Source organism: Thamnophis elegans, chromosome 11 (assembly GCF_009769535.1).
Source record: "Thamnophis elegans isolate rThaEle1 chromosome 11, rThaEle1.pri, whole genome shotgun sequence".
In the NCBI taxonomy this organism is placed as follows: Eukaryota; Metazoa; Chordata; class Lepidosauria; order Squamata; family Colubridae; genus Thamnophis; species Thamnophis elegans.
In genome coordinates, this window is record NC_045551.1 from 55366413 (window position 1) to 55385985 (window position 19573).

General features: G+C 45.0%; 1 protein-coding gene across 1 annotated transcript in view; it reads left to right on the forward strand.

The window, feature by feature from the left end:
• OBI1 (ORC ubiquitin ligase 1) overlaps window positions 1-7095 on the forward strand; it is a 36506-nt gene extending 29411 nt beyond the window's left edge. The window contains exon 6 of the mRNA XM_032226972.1: window positions 4579-7095. Coding sequence (XP_032082863.1) covers window positions 4579-6133 — 1555 coding nt within the window. The 3' untranslated portion in view covers window positions 6134-7095. The remainder of the gene's footprint in view (window positions 1-4578) is intronic.
• Window positions 7096-19573: the final 12478 nt, after the last annotated feature.

The window sequence follows — 19573 nt, forward strand, 5'->3', positions numbered from 1 at the left end:
GCATACCAGGGGTTGTGACTTTAAATATATACCTCTCACCCTGGCTGGCTGATAAGGAATCGAGCTGTGTAGCTCAATGGTTAACACATCTGCCTGAGAGGCAATAGAGCACAGGTTCGATTCCCAACATAGGGTATGGCTAGCTGATGAGAGCTAAATAGCTTGAAATAGATCTATACTAGTCTCCCTTTATTTATTTATCAGCATAAATATAACATTATATATATATATATATATATATATATATATATATATATATATATATATATATATATATATATATATATATATATATATATATGAATGAAACATGACTGTTTGATCACTAACTTCCCCTTCCTGATTGCTCTGTGTACTTCTGTCCTCTCAGTACATATATGGCTGTTTGTCTGTCCATACACACACACACACACACACACACACACACACACACACACACTTGCATGCACACTTCCAAATTATGCAACTTTGGGAAGACATGGCTTTATTTATTTATTTTTAGTTAAAGGCCATCTTTAGGAACTAAACTAGAGCCACGGTGGCGCAGTGGTTAGAGTGTAGTACTGCAGGTTACTTCTGCTGACTGCTGGCTACCTCCAATTGGGCAGTTCAAATCTCACCAGGCTAAAAGTTGACTCAGCCTTCCAGCCTTCCAAATGAGGACCCAAATCGTTGGGGGGGGAAATAGGCTGACTCTGTAAACCGCTTAGAGAGGGTTGTAAAACACTGTAAAGCGGTATATACATATATGTGTCTGTACACACAGACACATGTACATACACACACGCACACACACAAACACACACACACACATGTAGTTCTCAGATTACAACTTCAGTTGAACCCCAAAATTATGTTGCTAAGTGAAACATTTGGGGTTTTTTTAAAATAGTTTTTATTAAACATTTTGACCTTTAAAAACAGAAAAAAAAGCAACAAATACAGAAAAACAAGACAAACATAACAATATAACATAGTTTTACAACCTTCTGTATCTGCATACATGCTTAGCTTTTGTAGTTCTCTACTCCACATTGCCTTCCTATCGGTTTTAACATCCGTAATAGTGTAATAACAGTTGTACTAACAATTGTAATAATATTGATTTGTTTGTATCGCCATTATATTTACATTATGGTCAATACTTTAAGTTTGGTACTTAAATACTTTTAAGTTTCACTTTCAGTGAAACATTTGTGAAGTGGGTTTTTGCCCCATTTTAAGACTGCCACAGTTGTTAAGTGAGTCGCTGCAGTTAGTAAACTGTAAACTGTTAGTTGTAAAGTTAGTAACTGGTTTGTTAAGGGAATCTGGCTTCCCCTTGGACTTGGCTTGCTGGAAGGTTGCAAAAGGTGATCTCCTGGTCCTTGTGTACTGCAACTGTCGTAAATACGAGACAATTGCCAAGCATCTGGATTTTGACCACGGGGATGCTGCATTAGCTGTAAATGTGAAAAATAGTCATAATTCACTTTTTTTCAGTGATGTTGTAACTTTGAATGGCCCATGGATTCCCTCCGGTTCATGGCATGCCGGAAACTGAGCTACACAGATAAGTGAAGCCATGGGATGCAGGTAGACAAACTAAACAAACTGTTGTAACTCAAGGACTACATGATTGTGTGTGCGTGTGTGTAGGGAGAGGGAGAGATAGAGAGATAAATGTAGAGATAGAGAGATCGAGAAATAGATGATAGAGAGAGAGAGAGAGATGAAAGGCGAAGGAATGCAAGGAATTTTAACAGTGTCAGCCCTGCAGTGATTGAACAAGAGCTATTCATCAGAGCAACATATAATTGTTCCAAATGAATCCTCCTTTTTTTAAAAAAAGAAAGAAAGAAGGGGGGGAGCCAAGCCCTTCTAAAGGATGGTGACAATTACTGAATTTCATATTGGCATTTTTATATTTGACAAGGTGACATTGCGGATGAAATGTATATTGTAAAAGGCGGCTGGGCTGTAAGAATGATTGAATGTAAATATTTCAAGATGTGGACCGCTGTTCAAATGTTATCATAAATCTCTGCCATTGTTTTAGGGGATAATTCTTCATGCATATTTGAGTTGAAAGGATAGGGCCAATCCCTAGAAGAGTAATCTGCTTGGTTATTGCCTTTGGACTGCTAATGGTTTCGTTTTCTTTTCATATTTATTTTTATTTTTTTGGAAGAAAAGTATTCTCTGCTCTCCCTTTTATGATACTGTTCTGAATTAGGCTTCCCCCAGCAGCACGAAGCCAAGTCCTTGTCCCGATAAACCCCTTTTATTTAATTTACAGTGAATTCCTCTCCCCCAAAGTCTTTCCTCTCCCACAGTCTTTCAAGATAGTTCACAATTACCGACCTTTATCAGTCCTGGAGAGTGGCCAGGCCGATATCTTACAGACACTGCAATACTTGGCAAGAATGCAGGAATGAATTAATTGTCTCCTGCAAACAGCCCCCCCCACACCTTTCGCTCCTCTTTTATTCCCTATGGGAGGGGCCATTCACCGTCCATCTGTGACCTTACTACCCCCAAGTCAACCCTTGTTCCTTAGCTGTTCCCTTTGTCTGGCAACTCTGCGCATGTGCACACTGGGAACAGGCTCTATCTGTTCGTCTGCCTCACTGATGTCTGACTCCAAAGGCAGCTGATAATTGTCACATGGTCCTGACCCCATCTCTGCCTCCGATGCAGAGCACTCGTCAGAGCCTTCCCCAGACTCCAGGAATGCCTCATGTTCCTCCCCAACCTCCTCACTGTCCGAATCTGGCGGGCCACAACAGATACGAAGCTGAGATGATGGATGGATATGGAAAGATTTCAATACAGGTGTATGCCTCTTAATTTGCACAGGAAAATGATTGGCTACCTATCTGTTACTAACCCTCTTGTTCCCTTATTTCCAAATCAACTGAACATCCAATAATACAATACAATTCAATAGCAGAGTTAGAAGAGACCTTGGAGGTCTTCTAGTCCAACCCCCTGCCTAGGCAGGAAACCCTATACCATTTCAGACAAATGGTTATCCAACATCTTCTTAAAGACTTCCAGTGTTGGGGCATTCACAACTTCTGGAGGCAAGCTGTTCCACTGATTAAATGTTCTAACTGTCAGGAAATTTCTCCTCAGTTCTAAGTTGCTTCTCTCCTTGATCAGTTTCCACCCATTGCTTCTTGTTCTACACCCAAGTGCCTTGGAGAATAGTTTGACTCCCTCTTCTTTGCGGCAACCGCTGAGATATTGGAACCCTGCTATCATGTCTCCCCTAGTCTTTCTTCTCATTAAACATGGCTCTCTGTGATTTATGCTGGGTTCAGAAATAAGCACAGGCAGTCCTCCGCTTACGACCACAAGTGAGCCCAAAATGTATGCTGCTAAGTGAGAAATTGGTTGAGTTTTGCCCCATTTTACAACTTCTCTTGCCACTTTTCTTAAGTGAATCACTGCGGTTGTTCAATTAGTAGCCTGGTTGGTAAGTGCAACAGGCTTCCCCGTTGACTTTGCTGGTTGCAAAGTTGCCAAAGGGGGTCACGTGACCCCTGGGAAGCTGCAACCGTCATAAATATGAGTCAGTTGTTAAGCCTCTGCATGCAAGTCAACTGACCACGGCGGTGCTGCCAAAATCGTACGTGTGAAAAAATGGTCCGAAGTCACTTTTATTCAAACAGTCAATAAGTAAAGTGTTGCAAGCCGAAGAACATCTATAGCGTGTTCTCTAGATTATCTACCCCAGCTTCCCCACAACCTTTCGGGCACCAGGGACCGGTTTCATGGAGAGAGGTTTTTCCGCAGACCGAAAGGGGTGTGGCTTCGCGTGCTACCTGCATCCCATGGATGGGGGGCTTCGCTTATGTGTCTAGCTCTATTCTATTCTATTTCTATTCTATTTATTAAATTTATAGGCCGCCCAATCCCGAAGGACTCCGGGCAGCTTACAGAAATAAAATTTTAAGAGAAAGGTTAAAAAAAACAAACAGAAGAAAGCAGATTAAAAGAAACACATCATGCACCCAGTCTAATCGGAGCTGGACCTCAGTCAAGAGGTCAACAACCCCAGGCCTGCTGGAATAGCCAGGTTTTGATAGCTTTTCGGAAGGCCATGAGAGTGGGTAGGGTCCGGATCTCTGGGGGTAGTTCGTTCCATAGGGTCGGAGCGGCAACAGAGAAGGCCCTCCTCCGAGGCGCTGCCAGCCGACATTGTCTAGCTGATGGCACCTGGAGAAGGCCCACCCTGTGCGATCTTATCGGTCGTAGGGAGGTGTGCGGCAGAAGACGGTCTCGTAGATATCTGGGTCCTAGGTCATGTAGGGCTTTAAAGGTAATAACCAGCACCTTGAATTGTGCTCAGAGACCAATAAGGAGCCAGTGCAGCTCGCGGAAGATAGGTGTAGTGTGAGTGTACCTTAGCATGAACCGGAGGCAATCCATGGACCAGGGATTGGGGATCCCTGATCTACCCCATTCTTTCGACGCTACCGCTAGCAGATTGCATTGACAATAGTACATCATGTCCATGTTGCTTCCTTCCTGTAATTTTTGCTGGATTTTGTTTCTGCTTATTCATTTGTTTGTTTGCTTGCTTGCTTACAGGCTGGGAAGGTTCACCGTGGCAGCCCTTCAGACCAGGCTGGAGCAATGTGAGCAGGAAACAAACCGTCTTAAGAAAGCCTTGGAGAGAAGCGACGCCTACGTAGAAGACCTCGAATCCCAGATCGCACAGATGAAGCGAGAGTGGGACCAGAGGAAACCCCCAAGCCCAGAAAATGTAACTGCTGCCTCCATGGAGGATAAAGACTGCGAAAGCCCCCCTAGCAAGGCTGTCGAGAGCCCCCAAGAACCCATAGACCCGACCTGTTTATGCGCTAGTCATACCCCTGTTGATCTTGATGAGCCAGCAGGACTTTTAGGGAGTAGCAATGATGTCTGCTTAAATTCAGCTAGCCAGGCTTGTTCGGATGATCCAGTCACCCCAGAGCCTGCCGGAAGAGATGTTTTCCGAAGCTCTCAAGAGGGTCTTTTGGACATTGGCAGCTCTGACATGGATACCTGTTCAGAGCCAGCCTGGGATAAAATTGAGGACTGTGCGCCCTATAAAGAAGAACTCTATGATCTTCCAGATCCGTGCACTCCGTTGTCTCTCAGTTGCTTGCAGTTAAACACACCCAACAATAAGGACGACCCGGCTGTGAAAGAGGAGAGCCAGAGCGAGCCATCCGGCTTCCTAAGGAAATTGGAATTTGAGGATTTCGGAGAGGCCTCTGACGACTGCAACAAAGATTCCCCGGAACACAGCGTAAGCAGTTGTGAGAGCAGCGAACCTAAGGAAGGCTGTTTCTCTTCGGACAAACCAGACTTTTGGAACAGGTGCCAGCCACGTTACGGTGAGAACTTGGACTTTGAAGGCTCGGAGCCCAATACGGCCACCAGCGACTCGGCCGAGTCTTTACCGAAATCGAGCGAAAAGAGCCACAATACGGGCGTGCTGAAAAAACTGCATTCCATCCGATCTTCGGAAATGAATCGCACCAGGACGTCTAGTGAGGCGTCCATGGACGCGGCTTACCTCGATAAGATCTCCGAACTGGATTCCATGATGTCCGAGTCGGACAACAGCAAGAGCCCCTATTACACCTCCAGATCCTCTTCGGACTTGGATAATTCCTGCAAGACGACCCAGGGCCCCGACCACTTAAACGAAAATGGGAAGAACGAAAAGGAACGGAAAGAGCCGCGTTCTCTGAAGAGCCCTCTCAGCAGGGATCATTCCGAAGAGGGCAACGAGTGGAAATTTGCGACTTTTTCCATCCTTTCCCCATCGTCGCTAGACACCACGGAGCCTTTCCCGCTCTTTGCAGGCCGGACTTCTGAAACGAGCGAAGGGAAGCCTCAGAGCTTCTTATTCCAGAGAGAGCTTTCCCCGAGCTTTCTCTTCAGCAGCTCTCAAGGACCTTTTGACGAGAATAAACTCGGCTCCTCTTTATTTAAGGTGGCTCCTGAGCTGCAAAACCTCCATAACCAACTCCAGTCTCCTTGGTCGTCATCGTTCGTCCCCGACAGAAAAGCCAAAAGCATCCATTCGTCGGCGAAAAGGAAAATTCAAAGCAGCCTATCCAGTGCGAGCCCGTCAAAAACCACCAAGAACTGATTTGTTATGTCTTATTTTTTGTTTTTTTGTTGGGGTTTTTTTTTTTTAAAAGCAAATATATATATATATATAGTGCCCAGTGTGGGAAAATGTTCACATTCTCACTCTCCACCTTATCTCTCTACAGGATATTCTTCGCCCAGGCCTCCTTTGATCTCAGTCTGTCCATTAGTTGAGACGCTGAGTGATGGAGCTTGAATATTCTCTCTGTGTCTCGAGTGTAATGAGCTATTCGTTGAGAGAAGCTCTTCAGAACGTGCATCACTTGATGTCCTTCAAGTTTTGATATCTTGGGTTATTTTTTAAAGTTTAGGTTGTACGAAGTCCACTTGCTCTTTATATGTCCAGTTACTGAGTGTGACAGACCTTTGAAATGGTTCAGCATTGACGCCAGTCTTTCTATAGGGTAAAGCACCTCTGGAAAGATGTGTAGCTGCTTTCTTTAGAAAACATTGATGGCAACTATTACCTAGTCTGGTTTTTTTGTAGAACCCAGCTCTGAGAATAAAAAAAAAAAAAACCACGTTTGCCTGTTCCTTAGCTGCATGAGTCAGTCTATCTCTGTGCTGAATTATAGCTTTTAATGTGTAGCTCTTAACATATTTTTTTTTCTTTGACAAGTCTTTAGTTTGGGGAAATGTCAGTTTGCTTCAGATGGAAAATCCAGAGGTGTTTTTTTTTCTTTTTTTTTTAAAGAGAATTTGATTAAACACTGCTTTTAATTCTCTCCCCTCCCCTCTTCACCCCACCCCTACCATTTCCCCCCCTCCCCCCGGTGCTCCATTGTTGTACAAGAATATGTGATTTGTGTCTTGTGTAGTTCATCAAAAAAATGGGTTGGTATGCTAATGGGTTGTTTACCGAATGTGCATTTTACATGAATACTGTACTGTTTTACATTAATACTGCATGATTTTTCTATGTGGAGTGAATAAAAAAAAAAGTCACGAGCACCGTAACCATTTGATGTGGCTTCGAGTATTCAATTAACACAGTAAGGATTGTGAACTTGTATAATTAGAAATCCTTTCTGAATTTTCATTAGTTTGTTTCCTGATAGGAGCATGTACATGTACACTTTTTGTTAAAGTAGGATAGTACAAGTATAGTGCATAGAGCTGTGCATTAACTTGACATTCTGGATATATGTCAATATGTATTGTCTATAATTTCAAACATCAAATGAATCAGAATCTGGATGGGACCAGCCCAGATTTGAATCATTATCAGGAAATTCCACCATCAGTCATCCGATAAACACAAATAGCTGTATCCTTTTTGCCAGAGTGCGCACAGTGTAGCTATGTGAGACAACCCAGGAACAAATACAGTAAACAGAGGTTTGTATTCAAATAGTGTTTTTCTACAAAGAATATATACATACACGTACTTTAATCAGACTTCAAAACAAACAGCAATCAGCAATTACAGCACGGAAGCACAGAGAGAGAGAGAGAGACCCCAAAAGGGCCTCTTATTATTGCAGGCTCTTGGTGATATCAATCCCAAAACCTTGCTGACTCATTCCCAGCATGACATCATCGTAGCAGCTGGTCAGCTCTTAAATCATTACCCTGACATTTTTTTAAAAAATCAATAGACTAGGACAAAATTTGCAGACAAAGTAAGACTGGGTTAATCCAAACAGGTGCTGGGAATTTTGAGCTACTCTACAAAATCTTGGATATCCTGCGCCTGCAGTTCAGGATTTACAGTTGTAGCAACTTCTCCTCGATGCCAGATTTACGAAAAATTGAGAGACCTTTTGACAAAGAGATTAGAGCTTTGGGAAGAAGAAGAATGCCCTTCTGAATGTGATAGAATTGTTGCCAAATATATAGTACATTAGTGCTCTAAAATCAAAAATATGTTTTTTAATGGCAAATTGATTTCTTTGTGTAAATCTTCCTCAGATTTAAATTCTTCCTCGGATACAAAAATTAAAACATTGGAAATGACATCATGTTGTCCCATAAAATTATGGGTCTTTTTTTATTGGCAAACCTGGAAAACATGAAAGTTGCATAGATTGAGTTAGACCAATAGCAAATAAATATGCTCCCAAGGATGTCAAACCGAGAATGAGCAGAGTTATATAGTTTAGTTTAGTTTAGTTTAGTTTAGTTTAGTTTAGTTTAGTTTAGTTTAGTTTAGTTTAGTTTAGTTTAGTTTAGTTTAGTTTATTTGGATTTATAGGCCGCCCTTTTCCCTGAGGGGACTCAGGGCGGCTTACAATCATTAGGGAGGGGGTGCAATTCAAAACAAACAATATGTGAACAAAATAAATAACGTAATAAAAACACAACTTGCATTCAACATTCAACACTCGGGTGGGGCAAATTAGAGACTTATCCCCAGGCCTGTTGGGATAGCCAGGTCTTAAGGGCTACGCGGAAGGCCTGGACGGTGGTGAGGGTGCGTATCTCAATGGGGAGATCGTTCCACAGGGTCGGAGCTGCAACAGAAAAGGCTCTCCTCCGTGTAGTCGCCAGTCGGCATTGACTGGCGGATGGGATTCGGAGGAGGCCCAGTCTGTGCGATCTTATCGGTCGGAGGGAGGTAATCGGCAGAAGGCGGTCTCTCAAGTACTCAGATCCACTACCATGAAGGGCTTTAAAGGTGGTCAACAGGACCCTGAAGCGCACCCGGAGATCAACAGGTAGCCAGTGCAGCTCGCGGAGGATGGGTGTTATGTGGGCGAACCGCGGTGCGCCCACTATCACTCGCGCGGCCGCATTCTGAACTAACTGCAGCCGCCGGATGCACTTCAAGGGCAGCCCCATGTAGAGCACATTGCAGTGTTCCAGCCTATAGAATGCATCCTTGCAGAATAAATACGATGTTATCTGCTGACACCAGAAGGACATACCTTGCTGGGGGTGCTCAGAATTGGCAAATCATCTCTTAAACCCACGGGCTCTGCGCATGCACACACTGGGAACAGACTCCAGCTGTTCTTCTGCCCCACTGATGTCTGACTCTGAAGGCAGCTGATAACTGGCATACGGCTCTGGCCCTCTCTCTGCCTCCGACACAGAGCCCTCATCAGAGCCTTCCCCAGACTCCAGGACTGGCCCATGTTCCTCCCCAACCTCCTCACTGTCTGAATCTGCTGTCAGATCCGCTGGCGGACCACAACACAAACTAGCAGCTGGTTTTATAACATATAAGGTTGTTTTTTTTTTACTTCTGCATCCTGTGTTGCCTTTCCCACACTCCCATCAGTGTAAATCAGGGCTTTCTTTGTGACTAAATAAGGGACTTCCTTTCTATACCTGGTGGAGCAAAGCACATAATTTTGCAAGATTGTTAGCGTCATCAGAAAGACTTTTTCCAACCTGAGAGCAGTAACAGCCAAGGGCAAAATTGAATTCAAACTGGATTATCAGAATGGATTTTAAAGAAACGCCCAATTCCTACATGTAGGATGATCTTATTTCGTCCCCCCACCCCTATAATTGCAAACTGCCATAACTTGTTGCAACAGGCTAACACGGTTTCTTGCCAAATCCCTTATCTCCATGAAATAGGTCATATACTCGCTTTCCTTCTCATATTTTTAAGCATAAGAAATAATTGAGTTAAATTGAGACATCCTAACGGCTTACTGGCACATGTTTTCTAACCACTGTCTATAATATGTAGTGGTGGTTCTGGCCCCATCAGTGGCCAAGCGGAGCTGAACACTGAGGACGTTCGGGAGGAACAGGGACAAGTCCTGGAGGCTGGGGAAGGCTCTGATGAGGGCTCTGCATTGGAGGCAGAGGGCGGGCCAGGGCCTTCTGACAATTCTCAGCTGCCTTCGGAGCTAAACAGCAGTGAGGCAGAGGAACAGTTGGAGCCTATTCCCAGTGTCTGCATGTACAGAGCTGCCAGAAGAAAAGAACAGCTATGAAATCAGGGCCGACTTGGGAGTAAAGCCACAGGTAAACGGTGATTGGCCCCTTCCATAGGAAATAAAAGAGGATTGAAAGGGGAGTGGGCTTTAGCAGGAAACCATTCATTTGTTTCGTTAGTTCGTTTCAGGAGTGTGAAGATCTGTCCGTGAATCTCAGAGACTCTCTGCACAGTCTTTCCTTGCACAGCACCTCATTTGGAAAATATTTACATGGCAGCTATCCAAGCTAGATAAGGTCTGTGGTCATAAATTCACCTTTGAAAGACTGTTTACCAGGCCTTTGCTGAATCTGAATGAGAGGAATTCATATTCGTTTAATAAAAGAGGTTTTGTCGGGACCAGGAATCTGCTTTGTACTTTTTGGGGAAGCCTAGATCGGAAGTGTTGTTTTTTTTTTTTTTAAAGGAAGAGAACTGACCTTCTAAAAACTGACCAGAAAAGTAGCAAGGATCTTCACGATAAATTTGTGTTTATTCACTTTTAAAGTGCTTCAATAAAAAAGCTGTTTTTGGTTTTAAAAAATAATGACGGTTTTCTACTTAAAAGATGGGGTTTAACCAGTGATGGGTTCCGGATCCCTTTGCAACCGGTACAGTTGCAACGGGGCCCGGAGCCCTCCACATGAATGCACGCAGTGTGTGCGCACACACTGGCAATGCGCGTATGCGTCTTACCATTCAGCAACACCTCCGTGAGCCTCCGCGACGCTCCAGCTGTTCGGCAGAGCGTTGCACAGGCGCTATATGCACCATGCACGTGCATGGAAGCACCGAAGGGTTTAAAGACAGGTAAGGAGCATGGGTGGGTAGGTGGGCCCTCCAGAGCACCATATCAGAACAGTACCCGGTGCTCCGGGCAGGCTCCGGTACGCCCGTACTGGGGCGTTCCGCCTGCAACCTACCACTGGGTTTAGAGCCAAGGTGGTGCAATGGGTAGAGTGGGTAGAGTGCAGTACTGCAGGCTACTTCATCTGACTGTTATCTGCAGTTCGGAGGTTCAAATCTCACCAGGCTCAAGGTTGACTCAGCCTTCCATCCTTCCGAGGTGGGTAAAATGAGCACCCAGACTGTTGGGGGCAATATGCTGACTGTGTAAACCACTTAGAGCCCTATGAAGCGGTATATAAGTCTAACTGCTATTGCTATAACTGCTAACCTATCCTAAAGTAAAGAGCATCAATTTGATGTTTCTTTGCAAATCTGATATAAATCAACATTCAGAGGCATCCATGACTAATGAAAAAAAAAGTCAAGTAAATTTCTTAATTTTTTGATTCCAATAATAATCAGATAATGTGGCGGTTTCAAGATTAACAGGCTTAGTATACTATTAACATGGATCAAAAACTTAAAATGTTTATGGCTTAATAAGGGGCTATAAAATTCCTTGTTAGGAGGGTAACTTTATCAGTTACGGAATTAATCAGAAAAGTCATGGATACCTCTGCATTTTGATTTGCTCACCAGATTTACAAAGAAGCATAATATCTCGATGCCGTTTACTTTGGGATATTGAAGGAAGTGTCGCAATGTTAAGCGTTTAATGTATGCTTTCTAGTTATTAAAAGGAAAGTTAACACTTGAAGTGGAGTAATTAAAGCTTTTATGAGTTCAGCATCAAATCAGTTAATGCGTGTGTCAAGCATGCCTCCTCTGATATCCAAGAAAGGAAAACCTCCATTTTAATAGAGATAAAAGTACTTTTACAAGATATGAAGTGAAAACAGCAAAAGGAAAGCAAGATCTGAGCCAGAAAGGTGGGAACATATGGATATCATATCATCACCGGCTCAGGGTTGACTCAGCCTTCCATCCTTCCGAGGTGGGTAAAATGAGGACCCGGATTGTTGTTGGGGGCAATATGCTGACTCTCTGTAAACCGCTTAGAGAGGGCTGAAAGCCCTATGAAGCGGTATATAAGTCTAACTGCTATTGCTATATCAAATGTTTACCCAGCACCCATCCCCCAATTCCCCAACCCATTGTCCAATCTGCAACTGCCTAAAGTGTCATGTGGGATGCATCTTCATACAGCCTCATCGTTGGTATGTAGAACGGTTGGCCTCAGTGGTGGGTTTCAAAAAATTTTGGAACCTACTCTGTGGGTGTGGCCTCCTTTGTGGGAGTGGCTTGCCGGCCATGTGACCTGGTGGGAGTGGCTTTCCGGGCATGTGTTCTCTCTCTCTCTCTCTCTCTCTCTCTCTCTCTCTCTCTCTCTTTCCTTTTGTCTCTCTGTCCCTTTTTTCTTTTTTTCTTTCATCTCTCTCTCACTCTTTTTCTTTCTTTTTTCTTTTTTTCTTTATTTATTTCTTCCTTCCTTTCTCTTTCTCTCTCTCTGTGTCAGTCTGTGTGTGTGTGTGTGTGTGTGTGTGTGTGTGTGTGGTGGGTTTCAAAATTTTTTAGAACCTCTTGTGTAGGTGTGGCCTGCTTTTCGGGTCCACTGGTGGAGCCTCTTCTAACCGGTTCGGTAGATTTGACGAACCGGTTCTACCGAATAGGTGCGAACTGGTAGGAACCCACCTCTGGTTGGCCTTGACCAAGATCAAATATCACCAGCGTGCGCAGAAGATGATGAGAACAAGACTCCTCCAGTACAATATAATTCCCTTCCCTAATACTATGCACGCACCCCGTTCCTATGGCAGCCGCTAGCAAGCAAGCGTAGCAAGCAAAACAGAGGCTGACAGCGTGTATTGTATGCGGGAGAATAAGATCAGCACAAGTTACCCTTGACTAAGCAATCATTTAGGTTACGAATTGGCCTTCAGTTTTATTTATATGGCATTTATCTCCCAAGAAGATAATGTGCCTTACTGGCAGTTCTGGCACTCCAACTGAGTCTCTGGTCATTTTCACTGCATAACATTAATTATGGGGCCTCGCCCATGTATAAAGGCAGCTGATTTGCAAAGCAAAATCCACAGATATTCAATCTGGATATGCAGACTCCGTGATTGCATATACACTATATTGCCAAAAGTATTCGCTCACCTGCCTTTACTCACATATGAACTTGCTGTAAATGACATCCCATTCCTAATCCATAGGGTTCAGTATGACGTTGGTCCACCCTCTGCAGCTATAACAGCTTCAACTCTTCTGGGAAGGCAGTCCACAAGGTTCAGGAGTGTGTTTATGGGAATTTTTTGACCATTCTTCCAGAAGCGCATTTGTGAGGTCACACACTGATGTTGGACGAGAAGGCCTGGCTCTCGGTCTCCATTCTAATTCATCCCAAAGGTGTTCTATTGGGTTGAGGTCAGGACTCTGGGCAGCCCAGTCAAGTTCATCCACCCCAGACTCTGTCATCCATGTCTGGAACGATCTCCCCCCTGAGATCCGGACCCTCCTCACTCTCTCGGCCTTCCGAAAGTCTGTTAAGACCTGGCTGTTCTGGCAGGCCTAGGGCTGCTGATCTTTGATTGGACTTCAGCCCCATTATAATCGAGTGTATGTTGTGTCTCTTTTAATTTATTTCTGTTTGTATTTTAAACTCTTTTTAATATTTTTAAACTGTTTTATGTAAGCTGCCCAGAGTCCTCCGGGATTGGGCGGCATACAAATCTATTAAAATGACAAATTACAAAATTTATGGACCTTACTTTGTGCACCGGTACACAGTCATGTTGGAAGAGGAAGGGGCCAGCTCCAAACTATTCCCACAAAGTTGGGAGCATGGAATTGTCCAAAATGTCTTGGTATGCTGAAGCATTCAGAGTCCCTTTCACTGGAACTAAGGGGCCAAGCCCAGCTCCTGAAAAACAACCCCACACCATAACCCCCCCTCCACCAAACGTTATACTTGGCACAATTACCGATATAAAGAAAATGTGAAATTTAACTGTCTGCTGTTCGTTATTGTAGTACAAATAATTTATGTCAGTCAGTGGTGGGTTTCAAAAATTGTTCGAACCTACTCTGTGGGTGTGGCCTCCTTTGTGGGAATGGCTTGCTGCCCATGTGACCGGATGGGGGTGGCTTTCCACCCATGTGACCGGATATGAAGATGCCAATGACACTTGTCAGAACCACCTTAAATCACCTCACACACAGCACTGGCATGCATAAGAATATGATGTAAACTTGTTTTTTAAAAGGCATCTTTGGTTTGCGTTAAAACAACTTCAACACAGGCAATTAATGATTGCACCACAAACTCAGTAGTCATCCTTACCTTTCACAGAGGCACTGAGTTTTATAAATATGAGCATGATAGTGTAGAATAATCATATCCAAGGACCAGTGGTGGGTTTCAAAAAATTTTGGAACCTCTTCTGTAGGTGTGGCTTGCTTTCCAGGTCCACTGGTGGATCCTCTTCTAACTGGTTCGGTAGATTTGACGAACCGGTTCTACCGAATAGGTGCGAACTGGTAGGAACCCACCTCTGATACATTGTCATGGCTAATTTTAAAAATGGGAGTTATTTGTAAGTGTCAAAACAGAAGATTATTTTTTTTCTGACCTCAGATGAGGTGAACCATTGCTACTCTGAGCGGAAAACTTTGTGCTGGAAGAAATAAAATGCAGATCCTTTTTTTCAACCTGTACCAGTTTTTTACCTAGTCTGATGATCATAGTGGCATTCCAGAAGCTAATTGTTCGCATGAGGTACAATAAACCATGTTTTTCAAATCACAGCAGATGGTCCAGCAGAGTGCGTTGAGCCAAGCCAAGCAAACAACATGATGGCTTAGATCTGAAGTGGCACCTGCCAGTTGCCGAGGAACCCAAAAAAACATGTATTTTGAGATGTGCCCAGATTCGACCATTGAAATACCAAAGCCAGCCATATGTTGCCAGTTTATTTGTCTCATGGAAGTAAACAAAAGACGTATGTTAATATGTTGCGCCATGGAAGAAATGCAATGCACCTTTAAACTTCAGTCGGAAGTATTAAAAGTATTGCTAGATCAGGGATGCCAAATTCAAGGCTCACGGGCAGGATTCAGCCCGCCGGGTGCTTAAATCTGGGAATAGCAAAGGACTGGCCTGTGGTGCCCCTAGTAGCCAAAATGCGGCACCGGGGGGAGGAGTGTGTGCATCCCCCCCCCCGTGCCTAATTTTGGCCAGCAGGGTGCTGCAAGAGGCGTCCATCTCATCTTCCCTTCTCCCCCACCCCACTCCACCAGCCCGCAGAGGAGAACTACAATGCTGATCCAGCCCTCAGAGAAATCCAGTTTGACACCCCTGTGCTAGATAGAATGTGTGAAAAAAATTCACTTTCCTGGGGTCGCAGATGATTCATTGCAGTGAATGCAGCACAGAAATCAATCAGAATAGAGCTGAATGGGAGCTTGGAGGTCTTCTAGTCCAGCCCCATGCTCAAGCAGGAAACCCTATACCCATGATGGCGAATGCTCTCTCTGTTGGCACACAAGCCATTACCCCAGGTTAGCTATGCTGCACATGCGTGCATGCCTCCTGTTGATCAGCTGGTCTTTGGGTCTCTGCCGCGCATATGTGAGGGGCAGGGCACCTGTGGGGGGACATACCCAGGGAGTGGGGTCCATGCAAGGAGGTTGCATGCGGGGAGGGGGATGTACGTGGGCCATGTGCATGTGTGTAGGGGCAGGGATGAGGGCGTGTGGGGGTGGGGTGCATGGTGATGGCAGGCACATGGGGGTGGGCGTGAAGGGACAGGCATATGGGAGCAGGCATGTGGGAGGCAAGCATGTGGGGGCAGGGTGTGAGGGGGTGGGCGTGTGGGTGGTGGGTGGTGGGTATGAGCAGGCATGTGGGAATGGGCATCTGGAGGCAGGACATCTAGGAGTGGGGTGTGTTCAGGGGACAAGTTGTGTGTGGTGGGCCTGTGTGTGCAGCGGAGGAGGGCATGTGCATTGCATGCCGAGGTGGCGCAGTGGTTAGAGTGCTGTACTGCAGCCACTGACTATTATCTGCAGTTCAGCGGTTCAAATCTCACCGGCTCAGGGTTGACTCAGCCTTCCATCCTTCCGAGGTGGGTAAAATGAAGACCCAGATTGTTGGGGGAGATATGCTGACTCTATAAACTGCTTAGAGAGGGCTGAAAGCCCTATGAAGTGGTATATAAGTCTAACTGGTATTGTTATTGCTATTTGGGGGGTTCAGGTGCCTGGGTGCATATTTGCGCATGCGATTTGTGCACAGTTCAGAAAAGGTTAGCCGCTACTGCCCTGTACCATTTCAGACAAGTGACTGTCTCATCCCTTCTTTAAAACCTCCAGTGATGAAGCACCCACAACTTCTGAAGGCAAGATGTTCCACGGGTTAATTGTCCTCACTGTTAGGAAGTTTCTCTTTAATTCCAAGTTGCTTCTCTCCTTGATTGGTTTCCATCCATCGCTTCTCGTCTTGCTTTCTGGTGCTTTGGAAAATAGGTTGACCTCCTCTTTTTGTAGCAGCCTCTCAAATATTGGAATATTGCTATCATGTATAAGTATAATCTTTATTGTCATTGTACTTAAATGCAATGAAATTGGTCCTTCTTTTCTCTAGACTAGTCTCAAATATTGGAACAATGATAACTCAAGGCAGTGAAGCAGGGGTGGATTCCTACTGGTGTTGGTACCAGTTCACTTCACATGGATAGTCTAGTTCAGGGGTCGGCAAACTTAAACACTCAAAGAGCCGTTTGCCACAGAAAGGAAAACACTGGGAGTCACTAAGGTCCTAACCGGAAGCCCCCTGTTCAATTCTGGAGCTGACCGGAAGTTCAGTTCCCACACCATAGAGTCTCCTCCTAGCGCAGCATATTTTTTCCTTTACCTGTCATAACCGAAAGCCCTATCAATTGTGGAGACAACTGGAAAACCCTTCCCTTGCCATAGAGTCTTCTCCTGGCACACTGTGCTTCTCTCTTCCCCCCACCAGAAGCTCCTCTCAAAATTGTGGCACTGAACGATGACAGAGCCACAGCAGAGGGAGGAAAGAGCCACATGCGGCTCCAGAGCTAGTGTATATTCTGGGTATGGCTAATCTAGTGAAGAAAAAGACCAGGGGAGACATGATGGCATCTTTCCAATATTTGAGGGGGTGCCACAGAGAGACCCCCTTCTCAAGCTATTCTTCAAAGCACCGGAAGGCCAGACAAGGAATAATGGATGGAAACTGACCAAGGAGAGATTCAACCTAGAAATCTGGAGAAATTTCCTGACTGTGAGAACAATCAACCCTGGAACAGAAGTTGCCTTCAGAAGTTGTGGGCTTCATCACTCGAGACTTTCAAGAAGAGACTAGACTGCCGTTTGTCAGAAATGCTGTAGGGTCTCCTGCTTGAGGGGGGGGATTGGACTAGATGACCCATGACCGTGATGGCTAACCTCTTTTGGCTCAGGTGCTGAAAGTGCGTGTGCACGATAGCGCACATGCCCACACCCATAATTTAATCCCTTCCACGAGCCTCCTGTGCATGCATGCATGACCCCATTGCCCCCTCCCCGTCCATGTATACATGACCCTCCTGCCCTCCTGAAGCCTGGGGAGGGCAAAAACAGCCTCTCCTGCCCCCCCCCCCCCGGAAGCTCTCTGGAAGCCGGAAATGGCCTGTTTCTGAACTTCCGGTAGGCCTGGTAAGCCTGTTTTTTGCCCTCCCCAGCCTCCAAAGCCTTTCCTGAAATCTGGAGAGGGCGAAAAAGGCCTCCCCCAGCCCCATGGAGTCCCCTTCAAAGGCCAAAAATCAGCTGGCTGGCGCACTGCAGCTGACTTAGGGCAACATATCGTGTGCCCTCAGAGATGGCTCCTTGTGCCACCTGTGGCACGCGTGCCATAGGTTTGCCATCACGGACCTACAAGGTCCCTTCCAACTCTGTTAATCTGTCTGTCAGGACAATACACATATATATGTATCTGTATCTCTATGTGTGCAGGTATATCGTTGTGTATGTATATAGTGTGTGTTATGTATGTGTTTGGATAGATATACACTTGAGAGCAGGCAACAGAATTTCATTTTTAATATGGGCCACTGTGACAATAAAGTTATCTTATCATACAGTGTAGCTTATCCACTGCCTGACTATCATTTGCCAGCAATTCAGGTAGAGATTTTTTTTCCCCAGCCCTACCTGGTGTTGCATGCAAAACTGTATTTTGATGCCGTGCTCTGTTTTCAAACAGCAGCTTGGTAGTAAATGCATCTCTCTGGATAAACACGACCTTGTCACCCAGGTGGGCGAAAGGTTAGATAAACAGAAGTTGCGGTATTAACATATCTTCTTTGGATGCAGCTCTTCCTCTTTCATGAGCCACTCAAGGGCACACCGCACGCCTCGCGTTCGTCTCCGTTGCTCATTGTTTAAATATTTAATAGCAGGAGGTTTGCACACACAAAACTCAACGTGTATTGAAATACTACAAAAGCAGGGCTGCCTTGGCTACACGATAGAAATGTGTCTGCTTTTCTACTTCGGGGAATCCGAAAATCTGCATTGCCCTACTTTGAATCTAGCCAACTCAACTGCAGGCAATCCTATCTGCCTACTGGGAGTGATTGCACTTAATCATCCTAACAGCGTAGGGCAGGCGAAAGACAACCTGGGGGTGCCCCCCAAATGTTGTTGTTCACAACTCCAGAAGTCTTAACCAGTACAGCTTATGTTTTAGGATGATTAAAGTTGCACTCCAAAACAACTGGCTTCTATTAAGCTGTAATTTATATAACACCAAATGTACAAGCACTAATTATTTTTAGAGTATAAGACGCTCTGAAGTATAAGACGCACCTAGCTTTTGGGGAGGAAAACAAGGGGAAAAAATCTGCCTCTGCCTCCCAGCAATTTGCCTCTTTGCAGCAAACAGCCTGTTTCAGTTTCAGTTTTAGTTTAGTCTGATTAGCACAAGGGGAAAAAAATCTGCCTCTGCCTCCCAGCAATTTGCCTCCTTGTAGCAAACAGCCTGTTTCAATTTCAGTTTTAGTTTAGTCTGATTAGCACAAGGGGGAAAAAATCTGCCTCTGCCTCCCAGCAATTTGCCTCCTTGCAGCAAACAGCTTGTTTCAGTTTCAGTTTAGCTTGATTAGCACATGGGAAAAAATCTGCCTCTGCCTCCCAGCAAACAGCGTGTTTCAGTTTCAATTTCAGCATAGCCTGATTAGCACAAACAGTTGATTGTCAGTTGGATCAGCCGCCAAACAATCAGCTGTTTCACGCTGCGGGGATTGCCATAGCCTATTGGCACCTCTGCACCCCCCATTTTTGGCCTCTGTGTACCCCATTTTCCACCCATTCCAGGCAGCAGGAATCAGAATGGGTGGAAAATGGGGTGTGTGGAGGCTGAACATGGGTGTGCATGAAGGCGGCAATAGGCAATGGCAGTCCCTGCAGCCTGAAACAGCTGATAGTTGGGAGGCTGATCCAACCAACAATCAGCTGCTTGTGCTAATCAAGCTATGCTGAAGCTGAAATTGAAACAGGCTGTTTGGAAAGAGTATAGAGAAGAGCAACTAAAAAGATTAAGGACATATGAAGGATGTCTGGAGGAATTGGGTTTGTCTAGTCTAGTGAAAATGAGGACCAGGGTTGACAGGATAGCAGTGTCCCAATATTTGAGGGGCTGCCACAAAGAAG